Source organism: Echiichthys vipera, assembly GCF_963691815.1.
Source record: "Echiichthys vipera genome assembly, chromosome: 14".
Taxonomy (NCBI): Eukaryota; Metazoa; Chordata; class Actinopteri; order Perciformes; family Trachinidae; genus Echiichthys; species Echiichthys vipera.
The window spans coordinates 9,054,825-9,072,219 of record NC_139839.1 but is presented as its reverse complement, the minus strand read 5'-3'; the positions used below and the strand labels follow the sequence as shown (position 1 = coordinate 9,072,219).

Below are 17,395 nucleotides of genomic sequence, written 5' to 3'. Positions count from 1 at the left end.
AAGACATACAGGAAACTCTTCATAAGCTGATTCCATGTGCAAGAAACAGTCAGAAGTATTACTAAGCTAGTCCGACTCACTGCATGCACACTGTTGGGATATAGCCTGCTATTGGCCGCCTATTTCAGTCGCATTCTCGATTTTGCAAGGCAACTTTTGCTGCAACTGGGGCCTTGTGCTGCATAAGACTATTGTGATTGGTTTAAAGACATACAAACAAGCCAGAATTCTTCCCCTATCCCAAAATGATAACTCATGCAGCCAGACTAGCGAGACTATTAGCTATCTGATTACAAAGGTTTGCTACACACTTTTTGATGACTACTATTAATGACTAATATCAGGCCTATCCTAGACATACACAAATGCATTACAGACTGTTATTAATTCAAGGTGACTCCCCGGGTTTCCTTACCCTTTGTCCCATGTATTTAATCATCAGCTGCAGGATTTCTTATTGGTCTTGGCAGGTTCAGTCTCTTTGTTTTAGTGTGATAATCACACAGCAGTCAGAACCTCACACCCCAGGCTATGTAATGGCTTTCCAGAGAGTCACCAAGGTCATATCCATGGTTATGGTTATTGCAGGTCCAACAAGCAAACAAAGGCTTCTGACACGTCGCCAGCAATTATTCTCTGTGTTACTGAGACATGTTCCTCAGCACACACACCCAGCAGATAGATCTCTGTGGGGTTCACACATAAGTAAAACATTTGAAAGTGACAGTTTTCCTTGCATAAAGCTTATAAATAACTAACCAGTAAGTGTTGATTTTTTTGTAGTTTGATGGTCAAAAGACATCTAGATGTTACTCAGGACTGCTGTTTCAGCTGACAGAATACTTGCCCTGAGACGAAGTGTCAGTACATCTTTATCACGTACAGTGCACACACACACACACACACACACACACACACACACAAACATTCATAGACATTAATCGTTTTCTTTGCCGTCTCATTGTGTTTCATGCTCAAACAAACAGAAAAACATGAGTTCCCACAGTGAAACCACACTGCAGCACACATTCATCTGGCCTCATCTTTGCTACATGATGACTCTGTATGACATGAGGCTGTCATATGTTAACCGCTCTATCTGTTAGCAATTAACTATGTCACTGTTGGTGGAGCAGCCCCTTATGGAAACAATGTGACTGTTTAGATTGCCCAACAACCAGTGGAGTTGCTTTCTGCACCATCACCATCAAATCCAACCGGGTCACATATTATGTGACCTAATCACAATTGAGTACACTGAAATTCATTTTCTGTTAGCAGCCAGATTAATCTATAGAATTTTAACTCTCAGTTTGTCAGGGTAACAGAACACATCCTGTTTAGTTTATTGTAATATCTGCTGCCAATGAAAGAGCATTTATTGGGTGAAAATTAGATTGAATTCATATTGTATGATTTTAAGCTGCTGTTTCTACCATTTAAAAAAAAATGTATTGTCTTTCTTTCTTGAAACAGTTCTAGAAACCATTTCATTATTCACAAGTTTCTCTTCCATCCTCTCCCTCGGCATAGATACTTTATTATCTGCAGTCACGCACAGCATTTGTTCTTAGACTGTCGTCGCTCATTTTTGAGCTGTATTCTTATTTTAAACAACATGAAACTAGTAGAGGTGGATCACACAGAGAACGTTTCTACAAGTGGTTTCATATGAGTAAGAAGAGAAAAAACACCCATTAGATGGTTAAAAAAAGAAATGTTTGTATGGTCTTCAAAGCCACTTGCCCATGCCATAGAGTAAAAACCAAATTAGAAAAGTACATTCATCTTTAAAGCTCTGTAGATTAAAGCCTTTATGTCACACTCCATCCGCAGTGCAAATATAGCAGATTATGATTATGTCTGAACCACGGTACTCTATACTACCCTCCTTACATTTCCTTGCAGACGGGAATGTTTCTCCTCTAGTCATGACATTGTGGCACTTGGCATACCGCTGTGTGTGTGTGTGTGATTCATGCACTGCTGTTCATGGGGTGATTTAACTCACTCTGTGTGTGTTTCGGGGGGTTGCATGAACTTTGGCCCACTGTGACACAGACCAGGGAATAACCCAAGAAACACACACACACACACACACACACACACACACACACACACACACACACACACACACACACACCAAAGCACACACACACACATATTTTAAACGCATTCTCACCATGGATGTTGGGCTGAATAGTTTGGGTTTACTATGACCTCCAGTTAGTGACTGTCGACGAATTGCTTGTGTTCATAACTGCCTCTTTTAAAAGACTCAACATTTAACTTACCTTGGATTACAAAAGTGAGTTTACTTTCCCGGAGACTCACACATATTTACACATTTCCCACAGAGCCCCCGACCCCTCAGTTTACCGGAACTGAGTCAGGGACATTGAGGCGGTCAGAGGCTGTAAATTAGGCATTCCACATCTGAACCACACGACTCAGCTATTAGTGCTTCATGGAGCGTGAACTTGTATTCCTTTGCTCTTAAAATGCTCTTCCCAGTTAGTGAGGCTGCTTCTTTTGCGCAAGCAGAGCCTTCCTCTGTTCTATTCTTTATTCCGAACTTTTAGATAACCATACATTAAGTTTATTTTGGATTAGATTACAAATGTCTGTAAGAGAAATGTAATTTCAACGCAAGGTTTCACTATTCCAAAATCAACACATCATAATGCTGCAGCTGTCAAGATAAAATGCCTTACAAGATTTCATAGGGTCAGACAGTAGGTGCTCAAAGAGGGGTATCCACTTAAATATTGGATGACAGGACAAAGATTAATCACAGACACTTGAAATGCAATGGGTTCCTTAATAGGAAAATCACCCTACAGCTTCTGTTCCCTGTGAATTTATGGATACAGGTAGTCATTTTAGCCTTTAACCTCTCAATTCCAGCACTTTGTAACATGCCTGAAACACCTGGCCGGTTCAGATTTGTGAAAAAAAAGCGGCTCTTTTCTCTGTTTTATTCTTTGGGTGATGGACTTTTGGCTGAACAAAACAAACGGTCTGAAGATGTCATTTTAGGCTCTGGGAAGTTGTGATGGACATTTCTCACCATTTAATAGACGGAGCGTTAAATGAAATGAAAATAATTGCTGCCGCCCTTCTCTTGTCTTGTCTTTGCACTTTCAGCCAGTTGCTGTTGCCAGCTACAAACAGCTGTTGCTGCTGCTAAATTATACTCAAGGCAATGTGTTTATAGTAAAGCACGAATAGTAAATCAATATTTAGTCACTGCAGTGCTTTGTTTTTAGGAAATAGATCTGCATCAGAGTTGCAGATCTATTTCCTATTTAGGCAAATTGAAAATGTCAGATTATTTCTTAAAATTCCTCCAAAAACTGTGTAATTATAGCAATCACATCCAGCTGACTCACATTTAATAGTTGGAAAAATACAGTCAAAGTAATACTCACACATGTCACAGCTTATTGACAGCACATGGAGCGCACAATGAAGACCGGAGACATGATGACAATTATTCGCATTTCATTCGATTTTTGTTTCATTGCTGGTTTGAAAGTATTTTTCCTCTGCAGCTTGCTGCCACATGATAGGGACTGTTATACTGTGGATGTATTGGTTTGATGATGGAAAGATTTGATTGGTAGTTTTTCTTCTTATTGATGTCAGCCAAAACCATATGACCGGTCAGAAACGGGTCTGGAAATAGCAGGGACATTTGTGTGTATGTGTCATAATGGAAAATTGTTATCATATGTTACTTAGTGTGTCTGTGAAGGTGAAACATATGCACTGAGAGACTCACCTCCCCCTTTCTCCTCAGCTCCTCACCCCTCTGCCTCACTTTGGCGCTCAAATGTCCACAGACCGCTGTGTGTCCGGGATAAGGGATCACAGGGGAACCGGCTCACGTTCCAGAAACTCAAAGATAATTTTAAAAATGAAAGCGATGTGAACATGTTTTACAAGATCAAAACAGTCCAATTTAGAAAAAGAACATATTGAGCAGATGTTTGCCATTGAATCTAACATTACGCAGAGACAGTTGTTAAGGTTCAAGGTTAATATGCAAACTGTTCCAAGTAGCTTACTCCTGCACTTATTATCCAAAGAGGGTTTAGGCTGGTGCAATTGCTGAGTGATCATAAAATCACGCATTGTTAATTTTTTTTTTTTTTATACCGAATTTTAAAAGGCTAGGCGTGTTAAAATGTTCCAGTTCATTTTGAATATTTCACCACCTCCAAAGATCTTTGTGGCCTTTCACTTCCCACTGTTGTTGTTGCTGGCTTTTCAAAGTGTAAACCTAGAGTGCTGCCCAAGGCAATATTGCATCAATCAAAAGAGAACTGCTTTTGTTGAATTTGGCCTCCGTGTTGACACTCCCATGCTAATACTCTTTTCTAGTTTTCTTTTTGTCTTTCTTCTCTTCACTGACAGTTTGACACCACTTATAACAGCTCTTTCTTTTCTTCTCTTGGGTGTGCTTGCGTGTGTGTGTGTGTGTGTGTGTGTGTGTGTGTTTTCTTCAGGTAACACCAGGCAGCAAGGCGGCCCAAGGTGACCTCTGTCCAGGCGACACCATCTTGGCTATCAATGGCGACAGCACAGAGCTCATGACACACATGGAGGCTCAGAACAGGATCAAAACCTGCACTCAGCAGCTCACACTCAACATCAGCAGGTATGGAAACATGAGACTGTCCTAACACTAGCCTGGCCTTACCAGACTTATTAGCAAATGGGTATTTCTCTGGAATCTCTCAGTTTTCAATTTCCAAGCGGAGTTATCAACAGTGAAGACTAAAATGCCCCTGGACACAATTGGATAGACCTACAACCAATCAGAGCAATGAAATTGGACCAACCACCAATCACAGCATGTTTGTGTGGTGCTTCCCCTGTTTTGAAGCAGGGCAAAAGCAGTCGGCACACAAACGTTCTCAAATTACAGCTTAAAAGTACACTAAAATGTGTTTCTGAAAACATTTAAGAGAGAAATAGGCAACACAGTAACAGAATCTGGATTCATATTTGATCAGCTTTGCCTAATTTGACAGTTTGATCATAGTTTTGTGCATTTATGCTCTACATAAGATACGCATATAGATACGGACAGAGCCTTCTGTCCGTATCTAAACGCATTCTCACCATGGATGTTGGGCACGCACATGCACACACACACGCACACGAACACAGGAAAAAGCCAAAACGCTTATGTACTGAATTTGTTTATACTCATGAGATATCCATCATTAGAATGTAGTTTACGGTTTCTTTTAATTGCCTGCAGATACTTCATGAGCGCTTGTTTCTTCGGAATATGTGAAAAACTGTGATGAATGATGATGACTGAGGATGAATGATGGCAAGTATGACGTATATGAGGAAATGATACAAACATTAGTCACTTGCTAATCAGTCGTCACTGCTTAGACCCTCAGCTGTGGCTGCTCATAGTTTTTGCTCTTTGGCTCATTAAGTGAATTGAATTGAAAAATATCTCTGTTTCTTTGATTTTGTCATTTACTGCCTTTCGTCCAGGAATACACATTGTTTCTATTTTTGGTGGTTCTGTTCAGCTTGGCAAAATCCAGTAATACAGAAGCGTGACAGTTTTACGCCAGTTTAAATGATTGGCTCTGCGCTCATAGTGAGCTATCAAAGCCAATGAGGCTTGTACATACATACAGTGAGGCGGACAGTGACCTTTTGAAATGGACTCCACAGCTCGATGTAGTGCCTTTTTACCAGTTCATGAGGTGGAAAATTAGCTTCAACTTATCAGCATCATTTTAAGGCCGAGAATGTGAGGAGGATGGATGGTTTGGCCTAAAGCGGAGGACAGGAGCAACATGTTCCTGTCAGCATAGCCAAGGGGAAATCATCCATCCAAACAGTTAATGACAGAGAGAGAGGGGGGCGGGGGGTATGATAACCAAGGAAAAACTGAAATGTCAGTTGCTTTCCACATTTCTATTAGATGGTTACTGAGGGTTAATAGAGGACTGGAAATTGCAGAGTGAATCTGGCAACCTCTGAATCCCGACCTCTCAGATGAAGAACACTGTGTGGTTTCATCCTCAGTTACAAGTGACAACTGCCAACTGGTGCTTCAGCTCTCTCCTTTTAGGGAAGCAGACAACACAATCTCTCTCCTGTAAGGGGGTTGGAGCATGAAGTTGACTTTCAAATGCAATGGAATGGAAATAAGCATCGCTCTCGAAGTAATCAGACCCGTCAGTTAAGCAAAGATTCACACATGCAAGAACTCAAACTTCAGACAGAAAAAGCATGTTTTCTTCTCTCTCTCTCTCTTTGCACTCTGTGTGTTTTATAGTATGCACTCTAGCATGCAACAGCCCTCCCTTTCCCCGCAGCCTGTAGTAGAAGCCATCCATCCATATATCAAGCTGAGCGGCTGAGCGTTAAGTGGTTTGTCCACATAGGGATAGTAAATTTATTTAAGGATACATAAAGTAGTATTCAGCGCAAAGACCATGGGAGCTCCTCTGCAGCTGCAGGAGCACAAAAAACAACACTTCCTCACTTACACTTGCTGCCAATGTACCCAAACTCCGCTTAAATGTCCCTTTTAAGTAGGCAAATTGTTGAACACATTAGAGAATGTAATTTAGTGTGATTAAAAAGCAAGAGTGCTTTATAGTGATGGATATGGGATCTTATCAGCAGGTGTTTTGCTCCACATGAATTCTTTCCTGCATGTTCTGCCACTTCATTGGAGCTCTATCACATTTATGCAGTCAAACCTAAGATACCATGTTCTTATAACGTATAATGGAAGAGTCCTTGTGCATCATTTTTTCACACATTTCCCATGCAAATTTTAGGTAGACATATTTGGGGTTTTAGGAAACAGATTCAGTGACTCTAGGCCTGCTACCTAAACATGTGAAGGTAAAAAGGAGGTAGACAAAATGTAAAGCAATCTAAATCTGATTTTGTTTTATTAATAAGTTGAATTATATGTGTTGACATCATGTCAACATCATGTTTGGTTTAAATTGATTCCTCTAAATTATAACTACAACCACAAGGCATGGTCATGCTGATCAAATATCCACCTTAAATTTCCATTGGAACTGACAAGATAGCGACATAGCAAAGGGCAGAACAAGGCGTGCCGCTGGTGTGTGACCTTTCGGCAGTATATTGATTGACTAATTACAGTCTGAACTGCCCTGCTGCTAGAAAGGAGCAGAGTAAGGCATGTCTTCATGCACCTTTGGCTTCACAGCACAGAGCTAAAATGAACTGCTGGTTAAGGGCAGAGTAGAAGCAAGAGAAGTTCAAGCAGAACAAAAAACAGAATTTAGAAATGGATATGAAAGTGGAGGATTATTTGGTTAAAAAAAACACAGCGCACATATAAAAGTCTTAAAAAGGGGACGAAAGAGAACAAGAACAATGGTGGAAAGAGAGAAAGACTGAGAGAAAGACGGAGAGAGGGATGCTGAAGCCGAGTAGAGGAGTGGTGGATCAGAGAGACGTGAGAAGTGAGAAATCCACATGGGTCTCAATTGCTGTTTTACAGCCAACTTTTTTTGCTGGGCGCTTTGCTGGAAATTCAATTATGCAGACAACACAGTGTAGCTCAGAGTTGAGTTTCTCTCCCTGAGATAGAGGACATGTCACCTTTAGTTTCCAAAATAATCCTTCAATATTCCTGCTGGGAATTGTGGGAAAAAAGGAGAAGAAGGGACAAGACCCACACTCTTTCAAGTCAAATGTAAATCAAGGTTTGGTATGGGTAAAGTCCCATACCCATATTTTCCAATTCTTTTCAACCTTTTAGTGATTAAAACACTACATTTGGTGTCCCAAACACAGAGTGGGAGGTAGCTATTTCCCAAGAAAAATGCTGCACAGGAAGTTGTGTTAATAAACAGCAACGGTCACTACGTCTGCACGGACAAACAAAAGAAAGCCTTGCACATGAGCTCAAACTTCATCAACAGGATGAAATAGGTCACAGTTTTGGCTTCCGCTAATTTACCAAAGATAAATGAAAATAGTGAAATGCATAAGTATACAAGGCACAATACAAAGCCACTCGGGAGGATTCAACATTTCTCAAAACCTGGAGAAGGTTAGCTTAGAAATAACATGGTAGTCTGTTCTCTGGTTGGTGAATAATGTCCAAGCCCTATGTTATTTATTATCCAGACAAAGGATATGTCATGTTCATATGTACAATAAAATGTGAAAAATGGGATTTTGAGTTTATTGGAGACACTCAGTTGTGGCCTACAGGAATAACTGAGGATTATTAAATTGCAACCATTGATTCTGGAGTCGAAAATAAAGTCGAAAAAAAATTGGCTTGACTGGAAGAACTCGCGCTGACTCAATAGAAGATAATATTTTAGAGGACACCAGTTCTCAACTCTCATTAAATGACTATGCCATAAAATACAGTCACAGAGTCATAGAGGGAAAAACCGAAGACCTGTAATTTTGTGTTGCTGCTGATGGACAAATATATGAGTCTACACGTCTGCTGTGAACCAAAATTATAGTAGCCTACACTGGGTGCATGTGAACTTTAGGTCTTGAGTAACACAAGAATGTTTCTTTGTAATGTCTCCACATTTATTACTTTCCTAAACCCCTTTTTTTTTCATGATTCCTATTATGGAGCATTTTCCTTGGAAGCTTGTGAAGAAATAAATAAAGAGGCTTCAGGAAAATTTGGGCCGGCAGCTGTAGTTGTTATTTCCTCAAGGAAGCAAGAATGCTGTCATTAAATGAAAATTCAACCTTCAGATGCTCATGTAATTTTAGATGTTTTTTTGTGATTAACTGCTTTGCCTGGTCTGCTTTTACTGCAAGATAGCTCCAATAGTTCCAAAATATCTTTCAGTAACTCATTGGAAAATCTGTCTGAGCTACCGACACTCAGTGAGTTTTATGTCAAATTCTGTACAGACATGAATGCTTGCCTCACAATGATTCCTAGTGATCTTGGTGATGCCCTCACCTTTCCCTCAAATGCCACCATGATATTGACATTTGCTGTTTTGAGTAAAATATATCGACGACTAATGGATGAATTGCTGTGAAAATTGGCACATACATTTGTGTCTTCCTTGGGACAAATTGTATCAACTTTGGTGATCCTCAAGCACCATTAGAAGGCTCATCTTTTAATTTGACCAAATGCTAAAACTAACCAAAACTAATGACAATTAGAACAATGACTGCAGGGATGAACACGATTCTTCTGAAACAACGCCTCATCTGGCGTTCCCATAATAATGGCAAGGAGTGATGTTCAGTTGTGTTGATATATGATTCACATCCTCTTCATACTTGGCCCCGTGCCTGTCAAGCATCTTCATTCAGTGTGTTTTTACGTCATCATCATTGGTTCCGATTTTTCCACTAATTTTCCAGTAACACCTGCCGTAAATACTGCCGTAGACCAAAACTGATGCAGAAATGTCACACAGAACATTACCAAAAATGCCGTGTTGCGCTGTTCTTGGGTGGATTTTTTGTTTTCAAGGTGAAAGATAAGAGAATAAAGGAAGCAAATGAATTGGTGAGAAAAAAGTGAGAGCCTGAAAGAGAAAAGAAAGAAAGCAAGGCAAGGATAAGGAAACAGAAAAAAAAGTTCTCTTAGGTCACCACTTTACCACAGCTTTCCATTTTCCATCAGGCCTCCCTACTGATGCAGGCCTGTCAACGCTCCACTGTGAGGTGAAACACCCTTGCTCGTTTCTATTAGTTCCTGGCATCGGTGATCAAATGGAGCTGTGTCATCTCGCTGAGAAGGAAAAAATGGCCGCCACCCCCGCCACACACATGGTCCAAGTTCACTGTAATGTCAGAAGACCTGGACAGACACACACGGCCCATATTCGAGTGTGTCATGTCTGTTTTGCTTGGCTTTATATCCTTAGACCTAAACAGAGTCTTTGAATACATGAAGCAGCTGTGGAGGAAACCATTTTCTCCTCCTTCTTCTTTTCATCCTCTTCCTTTGACCTCTTCATCGTCCCTGACCTCCATGTACCATTCTGCCATCTCCTTCTCCAGACCCAATTCCCACTCCACTCGTCCATTATTTCTTCTTTTTATATCTCCTCCACATCTGTCTCTTTTCCACCCCGCCTTCTCCTCCCTGCAGTTTTCCTCCTTCGGCCAGGGCTTATTGAAAAAAAGCCATGTGGTCGCAGAAGCCTGAGAGACATATGATGGTGGTTTGGACGTGTGTTTCCACCGCTGTTCAGGCTGTTCGGAAAGAGTCCTGCTGGGGTGGCAAGTTAAATGTGCTGAGAAATGAGTCATGATGCCTGGGCTGATTGTGTTACTCTGACTGTGTTTCTTGTTCTTGTATTCTTGTGAAGTAAGGACACCCTGCTGTCCTGTTTCAATTTTACTTACTGTTGAAAAGAAAATTTAGGATTATGTTTGGCTGGAAGGAAGCCTGTGCTGCAGATGGTTTAGAGTTTAAAGGGTCAGTTCACAAGAAATGACACAAAAACATGTTTAAACATACATACAGTTTCGGTTTTGATCTCTCTCTGGAGTCTTTGGTTCTACTCCAGTACAATGGAAGTGAATAACATTGCATTTGTGACACTTAACGTTGACAAATGACATTTAGAAAACAGCAGTTTTCAGTACTAATGCCTTGGATAGTCAGGATAATTCGCAGACCTCACTTTAAAGCGTTTGCATTGGAACTTAACTTTCTGCTGATGAAATAGAGCATCATAAATTATAATTACAATAACAATTTTATTAGGGTCAATAAAATTGGGTCAGCAATACGCAGGGCAGAGGATTCAGGGGGAATCAGAGAAAACCGGCTCAGAAAAGACACTGCTCCATTGAAGGATTTGCCCCTGCTGCCTCACTTTGACTCGAGGACTTGTGACTCACATCTGAGGAATTATGCACAAGGCTGCATGGGACCAAAGGGACACAGGACTCCAGCTGGGGCAAAGACAAAAAAACCCTTACACACACACACGCCCCTCCACTACCAATACCACTGCCTGCTCCTTCATCCCTTCATTGCATCATTCCTGTCATGCTCTCCCAAGGTCTCTTTTTTGTGGTGGTCATAAACGCAACATCAAACGTAAACCTAAACGAGGCTGTGTTTCAGAAAGGGAGGATGGTGGAGACCACAAACCTCCCTCTCCCTTTTGCTCTCTTGCATTGATGATTGAAGGATGAAAATCTTTGTGACCACCCTCAGGTCTGCAGATGAAGCCCCCCCAGAAAGGTGACCACCTCCTTTTACTCTCCAAGAAGAAAGCATTTAAACGCCTCTCACAATAATGGACTTCTCCACGGGTGTCTGATGTATCATATGGCTGAGAAATGTCCTTTTTCTGATGGGTTTGACAGAGCGAGGCAATGAGGCACGACTCTTCACTGAACCCTAAAATGTTCCGTGATCTGCTGCATCTTAATTTGAGGGCTCTTGGTTGTCAGCCGTCTGTCTCATGCTCCTCCTCAAACATGGTCATTCTGTGCGGACAAAGTAAACTCATCCACCACCCCAAAAACCAGATCTCCCCAATCAGAAAATTAAACCTGGCAGGGGGAGGTCAGACAATGGAAAAAATGACCAAAGGAAAGAATAGGAAAGCTGTCTTGATGACCTGAGACTTTTTTCTTTCTCTTCTGTTTTTGCATGTGTTGTCCTTTCCTTTCGTGTGCAGTCTTCTGTTGCTGGCTTGTGTTTTTTTTTCCTTTCATGCGCTTTCCTTTTAGAATTCTACCAGTACTTTGAATGCCTGCGCTGTCACTATGATTTATATAATTCTCTTGTTTTTTTAAGTTCCTTACGAATACACAAATTGCGGCCATTTGAAAACCAAAACTAAGTAACTTCAGATATTGGTTAACAAAACGAGAACATGTGGCTCCTCTGTATTTCAGAAATCTTTTCTCTCTTGACTATTCTTTTTCTTGCACTTTTCTTTCCATTTGTCTGTATTCAATCGTGTTTGACATTGATATATGCTGTTAAGAGCAGAGGGGGAGTTGGTAGGTGAAAATCAAAGACAACACTCAAAGAATCATCCTGGAACTATTCACCCCTATCCTATTCATCACTGGGAATCTGTATTAAGAAAGTGCACAGATCTGTCCTCTCAAGGCACTCTTGGCATAGCAGCTAGACAGAGGAGGTACAAGTAAAGAAGAGATAAAGCCGCTCAGTCTGCAGCGAGATGATCTGGTTAATATATCATTCAATTTGAAAAGGTATTTCCAGGCTAGGAGGGAGTTTTATGGCTCAGGCTAGATTTTACCTTGGACCAGGCAGAAAGACAGACAGACGAAATAGGAAAGTAGAACAAGGAGAGAAAGCAGAGGCCGAGAAAAGCAAAAAAAACTTAGCAGCAGGTTGATATATCTGTAGCAATCCTGATCCTTCATACTTCCGGAGGACACGCTAAAAGGAACAGAAGATAACAATACAGTTCATTGTCCCTGACCAAACTTGTGTGCAGCAGATTGTTTCTGTCTGCTGTGCTGCTCCTCTTCTTACAAAACAATTTCCTTTTTTGAATAAACCACAACTGGATTTTGTCTATTGCTCAATATTTGAAGTGTGAGGTTTCATCCAGTTGTATGCATGAAACCTGAAAAGAAGTCATGATTGCAATATATTTGAAATTTCAAGTACATTGCTGACATCCCTCTTCAGACGAACCCACAGAAGAATAGAAAGTGTGATGCTATAAATCTCCAGCTGGTCTGCCTCTCACATTTTCCACTTATGCCTCGGCATTCACATCTGCATTAATATGGATGAATGCTAACTTCTGTGTTTCTGTTTCGCACTTCCAAAATGCCAATTCAAATAGGCTAGTTCAAACTGATCTTTCACTCATTTCAATAGGCTGTTTGTGCGGTAACCATCGAAACCAAACAATCTGAAAACATGAAGGCTTTCTTTCCCAGAATCAAGTGTGAGGGGGGGGGGGGGGGGATCATCCTACGCAGTATCTGTTGCTAGTAAACCAGACACTTGCCGCCTCATAAGAGCGTCCTTGATAGCAACACCTCCGTGGTTCATATCTGAAGCATTGCCTCAGCTCAGCCAACGTGCCAGCTGTAGCCGGATGACCTCAACTCTTTAGACGTCAACACAGTGGGGTCAACAGATCCATGCACTACACTTGCAGTTAATAGTCATGTCTCTGTGGATGGAGGTGTGAAAGAAAATAGAGGGTGCTGTAGATGGGTTAAGAGAAGCATACACACAAAGACACGCAGTGTCCTTGACCTACTCTGCTTGATGTCCTAGTGTTACCCTTTTGAAAGTTGGATGCTTTCCCACCATACAGCCAACGCCATGGCAACAAAAACCCCAACCTGATGAACCAGTGAATACGTGTGTGACATGCAAACTGCCACTACTTCAACGAATCACTTGAAAGTGAAAGAGAAATGAAAGAGAGCCACTGAGTGATGCCATAGTGGACTATTCATGATGTTCATATCAGCCTGAGAAACAAGTCGCACATCATTAACTTCCCCAAAACATTTCATTATCTGGAAATAAATGGTGTGAAACCCTGCTTGATGCATGCACAGTAGACCTGTTCAGCTGTGAAATAAATAATGTTTTTTGCTGCCAGTAAGTCATGTACCTTTTTAATTTTTTTTTTTAAGGAAATGCAACTGGAGTCAATTACTGGTTATCTAAGGAGGGGGGAAGCCTCAGATACCAGTAATTCAGTTAGCACTACTTTGGAAAAATCTATGGCCCACAATGCAATTGTTTTTTTTTCCAAACCTGGATAGTTCAGTACAGTGGAATTATGATGTGATGATGACTTTATCGTCGTACCGGCGGGAGGAGGCCAGTATCTCATTCCTAACCTGCCAAACGTACAAATCCACATCCTCACATACATGCATACACTTATGACGCTTACAGTAAAGTATATGATTTGTTAACTGCATATTTGGCACCAAGACGGGACAGCAGTTAGTGGGGATATCATGTGACGCTAAAGTTGTCAGGATTTAAAGTGTGGAGTATTTAAGTGAATAGCTTTCACTTTTTTTCAGCTTCTTTTCAAACATTCCAACTCAAAAATAATTACACTTCATATACTGGATCTTCTGTGGAAAACCTGTCAGCAAAGAAAAAAAATCATACTTCTCAGCAGAATCGACTGCATGCTTCAACACTTGGGTATCTGATGCCGCAAGTTTCTGACTCCCTCTCTCTCTCTTTCTCTCATGGGTATTGTCTTTCAGGTCGGGATCGGGAGACAGAGTGTGGTCGCCAACAGTTAGTGAAGATGGCAAGACAAGCCCTTACATGGAGCCTGACTCACAGGTAACCACCGTTTACTCTGGATTTACTGAAGCACAAGTAACAAGGGCTTCTTTAGGTTTAAATTCACACCCACTGGGATGCTGTCAGAACAGATCTTATTGAATTCTCATACTGCCTACACAGAGTTTCAGTGCTTAAATTTCCAGTCGGGCCTTGTCTGAAAAGACAGTCTTATAAGTACTTACCCTTATCAGATCGCAAGTAAGAGAAAGATCTAACCTGTGAAGCCTGTGAAAGTTCATATATTATATTTCATATGATATATTTCATATGATTTTCTAACTCTTGCCTGGTGGTGCTGTTGTCAAAAACTGTTTTAATTCACATTTTAAAATGTTTCTTTAACGGATATTCTTAGTTACTTAGCAGAGGGACCTGCCTCTCCTTGATATTGGAATGATCCCATAGGTTTATGTTATGACCACAGTTTTAATTATTACAACTTTGCTCCTGAGAATTCACGTTTTTGTCTAAATATGACAATACAGATGAACCTCAGACAGCATTGCTATGCAAAAGCTAGTCAGCTGTTGCAAAAAATGAAAATTGTGAACAAATCTGTGAATTGAAAAACAGAGTCGATAGTTTTCTAAACTTTGGCTTCCATCCGCAGCTCCAGTAGCAAAGCACATAGCAAAAGTTTGCCTTTTCGGAAGCGCTCCAACTTGTATGAAACATGTCTATGGGAAAATAAATGGGACTTTTACTTACAAAACCAGGGAAACCTAAAATAACTCCTCCCTCCTTGCAGCCTTAGAATTTAATCTTGTGGTTTTATACGTTTTAAACCCAATCAGATCAGTGAGTGTTTAGTTAACTCTTAATGAGACGTCAGGTACAGCAAATTCAAATTCAAAGTTTTTGACTTAACTACGCGTATTAATGGTGTAGACAAGCACTTCTACAAGTCACCTCAATAAACAAGATTCCTGTTGGGGTTGACCCAGCAGCACGTTTCTGTGGTTTGATATATTTTAAGCTTTTAAACTTTGAAATCTGCTTCTTTGGACTGCTTTGGTCCTTTGCTACCTACCACATGAGCCACAAGAGAGGATCATTCACATCTGGGGTCATAACTTTAAAGTACAGTTTTCTGGGTGTGAGACCCAATCTGTTTATATCTTAAACAGAATCCATGGAAACGGGCACAACACTTGATCCCTAAATTGCATGTACACTATCATTCACATGATGATAATAAATGAGATAATGCATCTCTCTGTTCACTGGATTTTGAAATAGTATCTTGATTGTTCTCCAATGGTATGAGCTGCCAAACAGACATTCAAGCCATGATGAACTCCAGCAGATGATTTTTTTTCAAGTTTTCCAGTGCTGGGAAGCCACCAGGTTTCTGAGCATAGAGGTGTGTGTGTGTGTGTGTGTGTGTGTGTGTGTGTGTGTGTGTGTGTGTGTGTGTGGGTGTGTGTGTGTGTGTGTGATACAATGGGCATATTGTGGCTCAGAAATGTGAGTGTCCCATTTGTCAAGTATTGTGTTGTGGTAGTCGTGAAGTAAGGACTGAGATGTGGCCGGGTCTCCTTGTCTAAAAAAAAAAGGGGGGGGACAAACACACAAAGAGCTGAAGTGAAATCTATCTGTCAGCTCATCAATGGGAGTTTTTGAAGCCTTACAGGAAAGTATTGATTTCAGTGGTAGAGACTAAAGTGAAAGAGACTTTGGCGTGAGTAATTCATGTGGGTTGTTCGTGGGCGTGGTATCAAAATTCTCATCAAATTATTTCTGTCTCTGACATTAAGGATATCAGCAGCTTCCCAGGGGACTTTTATTCTAAAAAAGTATTCTAGTGTATTTTATACCATGGACACAGAAATGACTTGTTTCTGACTGGCTGTCAGGTGACCAGTAAAATCTGAATCTTAAGGACATCTCAAACAAAGATGCGGTGTGCAGTTTAACCACTATTCTACCACCACAAGATTATCAAACATACATTAAAAGAACACCACAACACAAAACAATACTGTTTGTCTTGCCTTGATTAACACAAGGTAACACCAAGTCTGAGGGAGAGAGGAACCATCAGTAACAACTGTTTTGCTGTCAGGCTTTGCGCATGGGTAATACGTACAGAACAAACCTGTCTCTCTCATGTTCCTCTCTCTCAGGGTCCCGTCATATAACAACTTATCCAGTGCTTCCTCTCTCCCTCACTGAAGTCTAAAAATGTTCCCTGGCGTCTCTTTTAATGAAACGAACCTGGACAGCTGGAAACTGCCAACTCAGGGTCACATTGTCGTCACGCTCAGGTGGATCCTTCTGAGCATGAAAAGAGGAGACATCCGCTCCCTGGGGTCACATAAAAGACCAAGGCTCTCTCTTTCTTTCTCTACTTTGAAACATAACAATGTCAATTGTTCCACAGTGGAAACAATATATGTACCGGGGTGCCTCTCGCACACCATTTGAACCACGTCCAAACTGAACTATGTGATACTGTTGGCCCACAGTTACTCCAATGATGAGCCAGTTTGGAAAGCATGAGGAAATATTTATAGATTCAAATTGCTGGATGAGGCTGATAACACAATTTTTGATTGCGCTAGCAAAGATTCAAAGCAGTGTCTGTTAATCACAAAGTTCTTACGGTTATTTGATGTGACCTGCACCATTAGGATTCAAGGCTGAAGCAGTAGGATTTGGCTAGCAGGGTGAGAACTGAGCCATACCAGCATCAACACTTCTGCTCATGTATAAGAAAAAAATCCCTCTGGAAAATGACCATATATTTGTCTGGCCTACAAAGGCATTCATTGGTGGTTTTACTCTGCAGATTGACTCCATCGAATAAGAATATTTAAATATTTTTTATTGGAGAAATTCTATCACTTGAGTCCAATAGAAGGTCATCGAGTAGTTATGAACCCAATGAATGCATTCTGTATTTAGCATTTCCCTTTTTATCCATGGACTCCTTATTCTTGACCAACTGGCTACGTTGGAAATTCCAGTCCCGCTTGTGGGAATTAGCTTCTGAGCAGGAAGTGACACATGGAAGCCATGAGGTGTTTCCTTTCACTTTGGGAACACAGGAGACACACAAATGAGCAAAAT

At 40.9% G+C, this 17,395-nt stretch overlaps 1 protein-coding gene across 1 annotated transcript in view; it reads left to right on the top strand.

The window, feature by feature from the left end:
- pdlim4 (PDZ and LIM domain 4) overlaps window positions 1-17,395 on the top strand; it is a 44,409-nt gene that overhangs the window by 5,488 nt on the left and 21,526 nt on the right. The window contains exons 2-3 of the mRNA XM_083926947.1: window positions 4,512-4,663; window positions 14,239-14,320. Coding sequence (XP_083783073.1) covers window positions 4,512-4,663; window positions 14,239-14,320 — 234 coding nt within the window. The remainder of the gene's footprint in view (window positions 1-4,511; window positions 4,664-14,238; window positions 14,321-17,395) is intronic.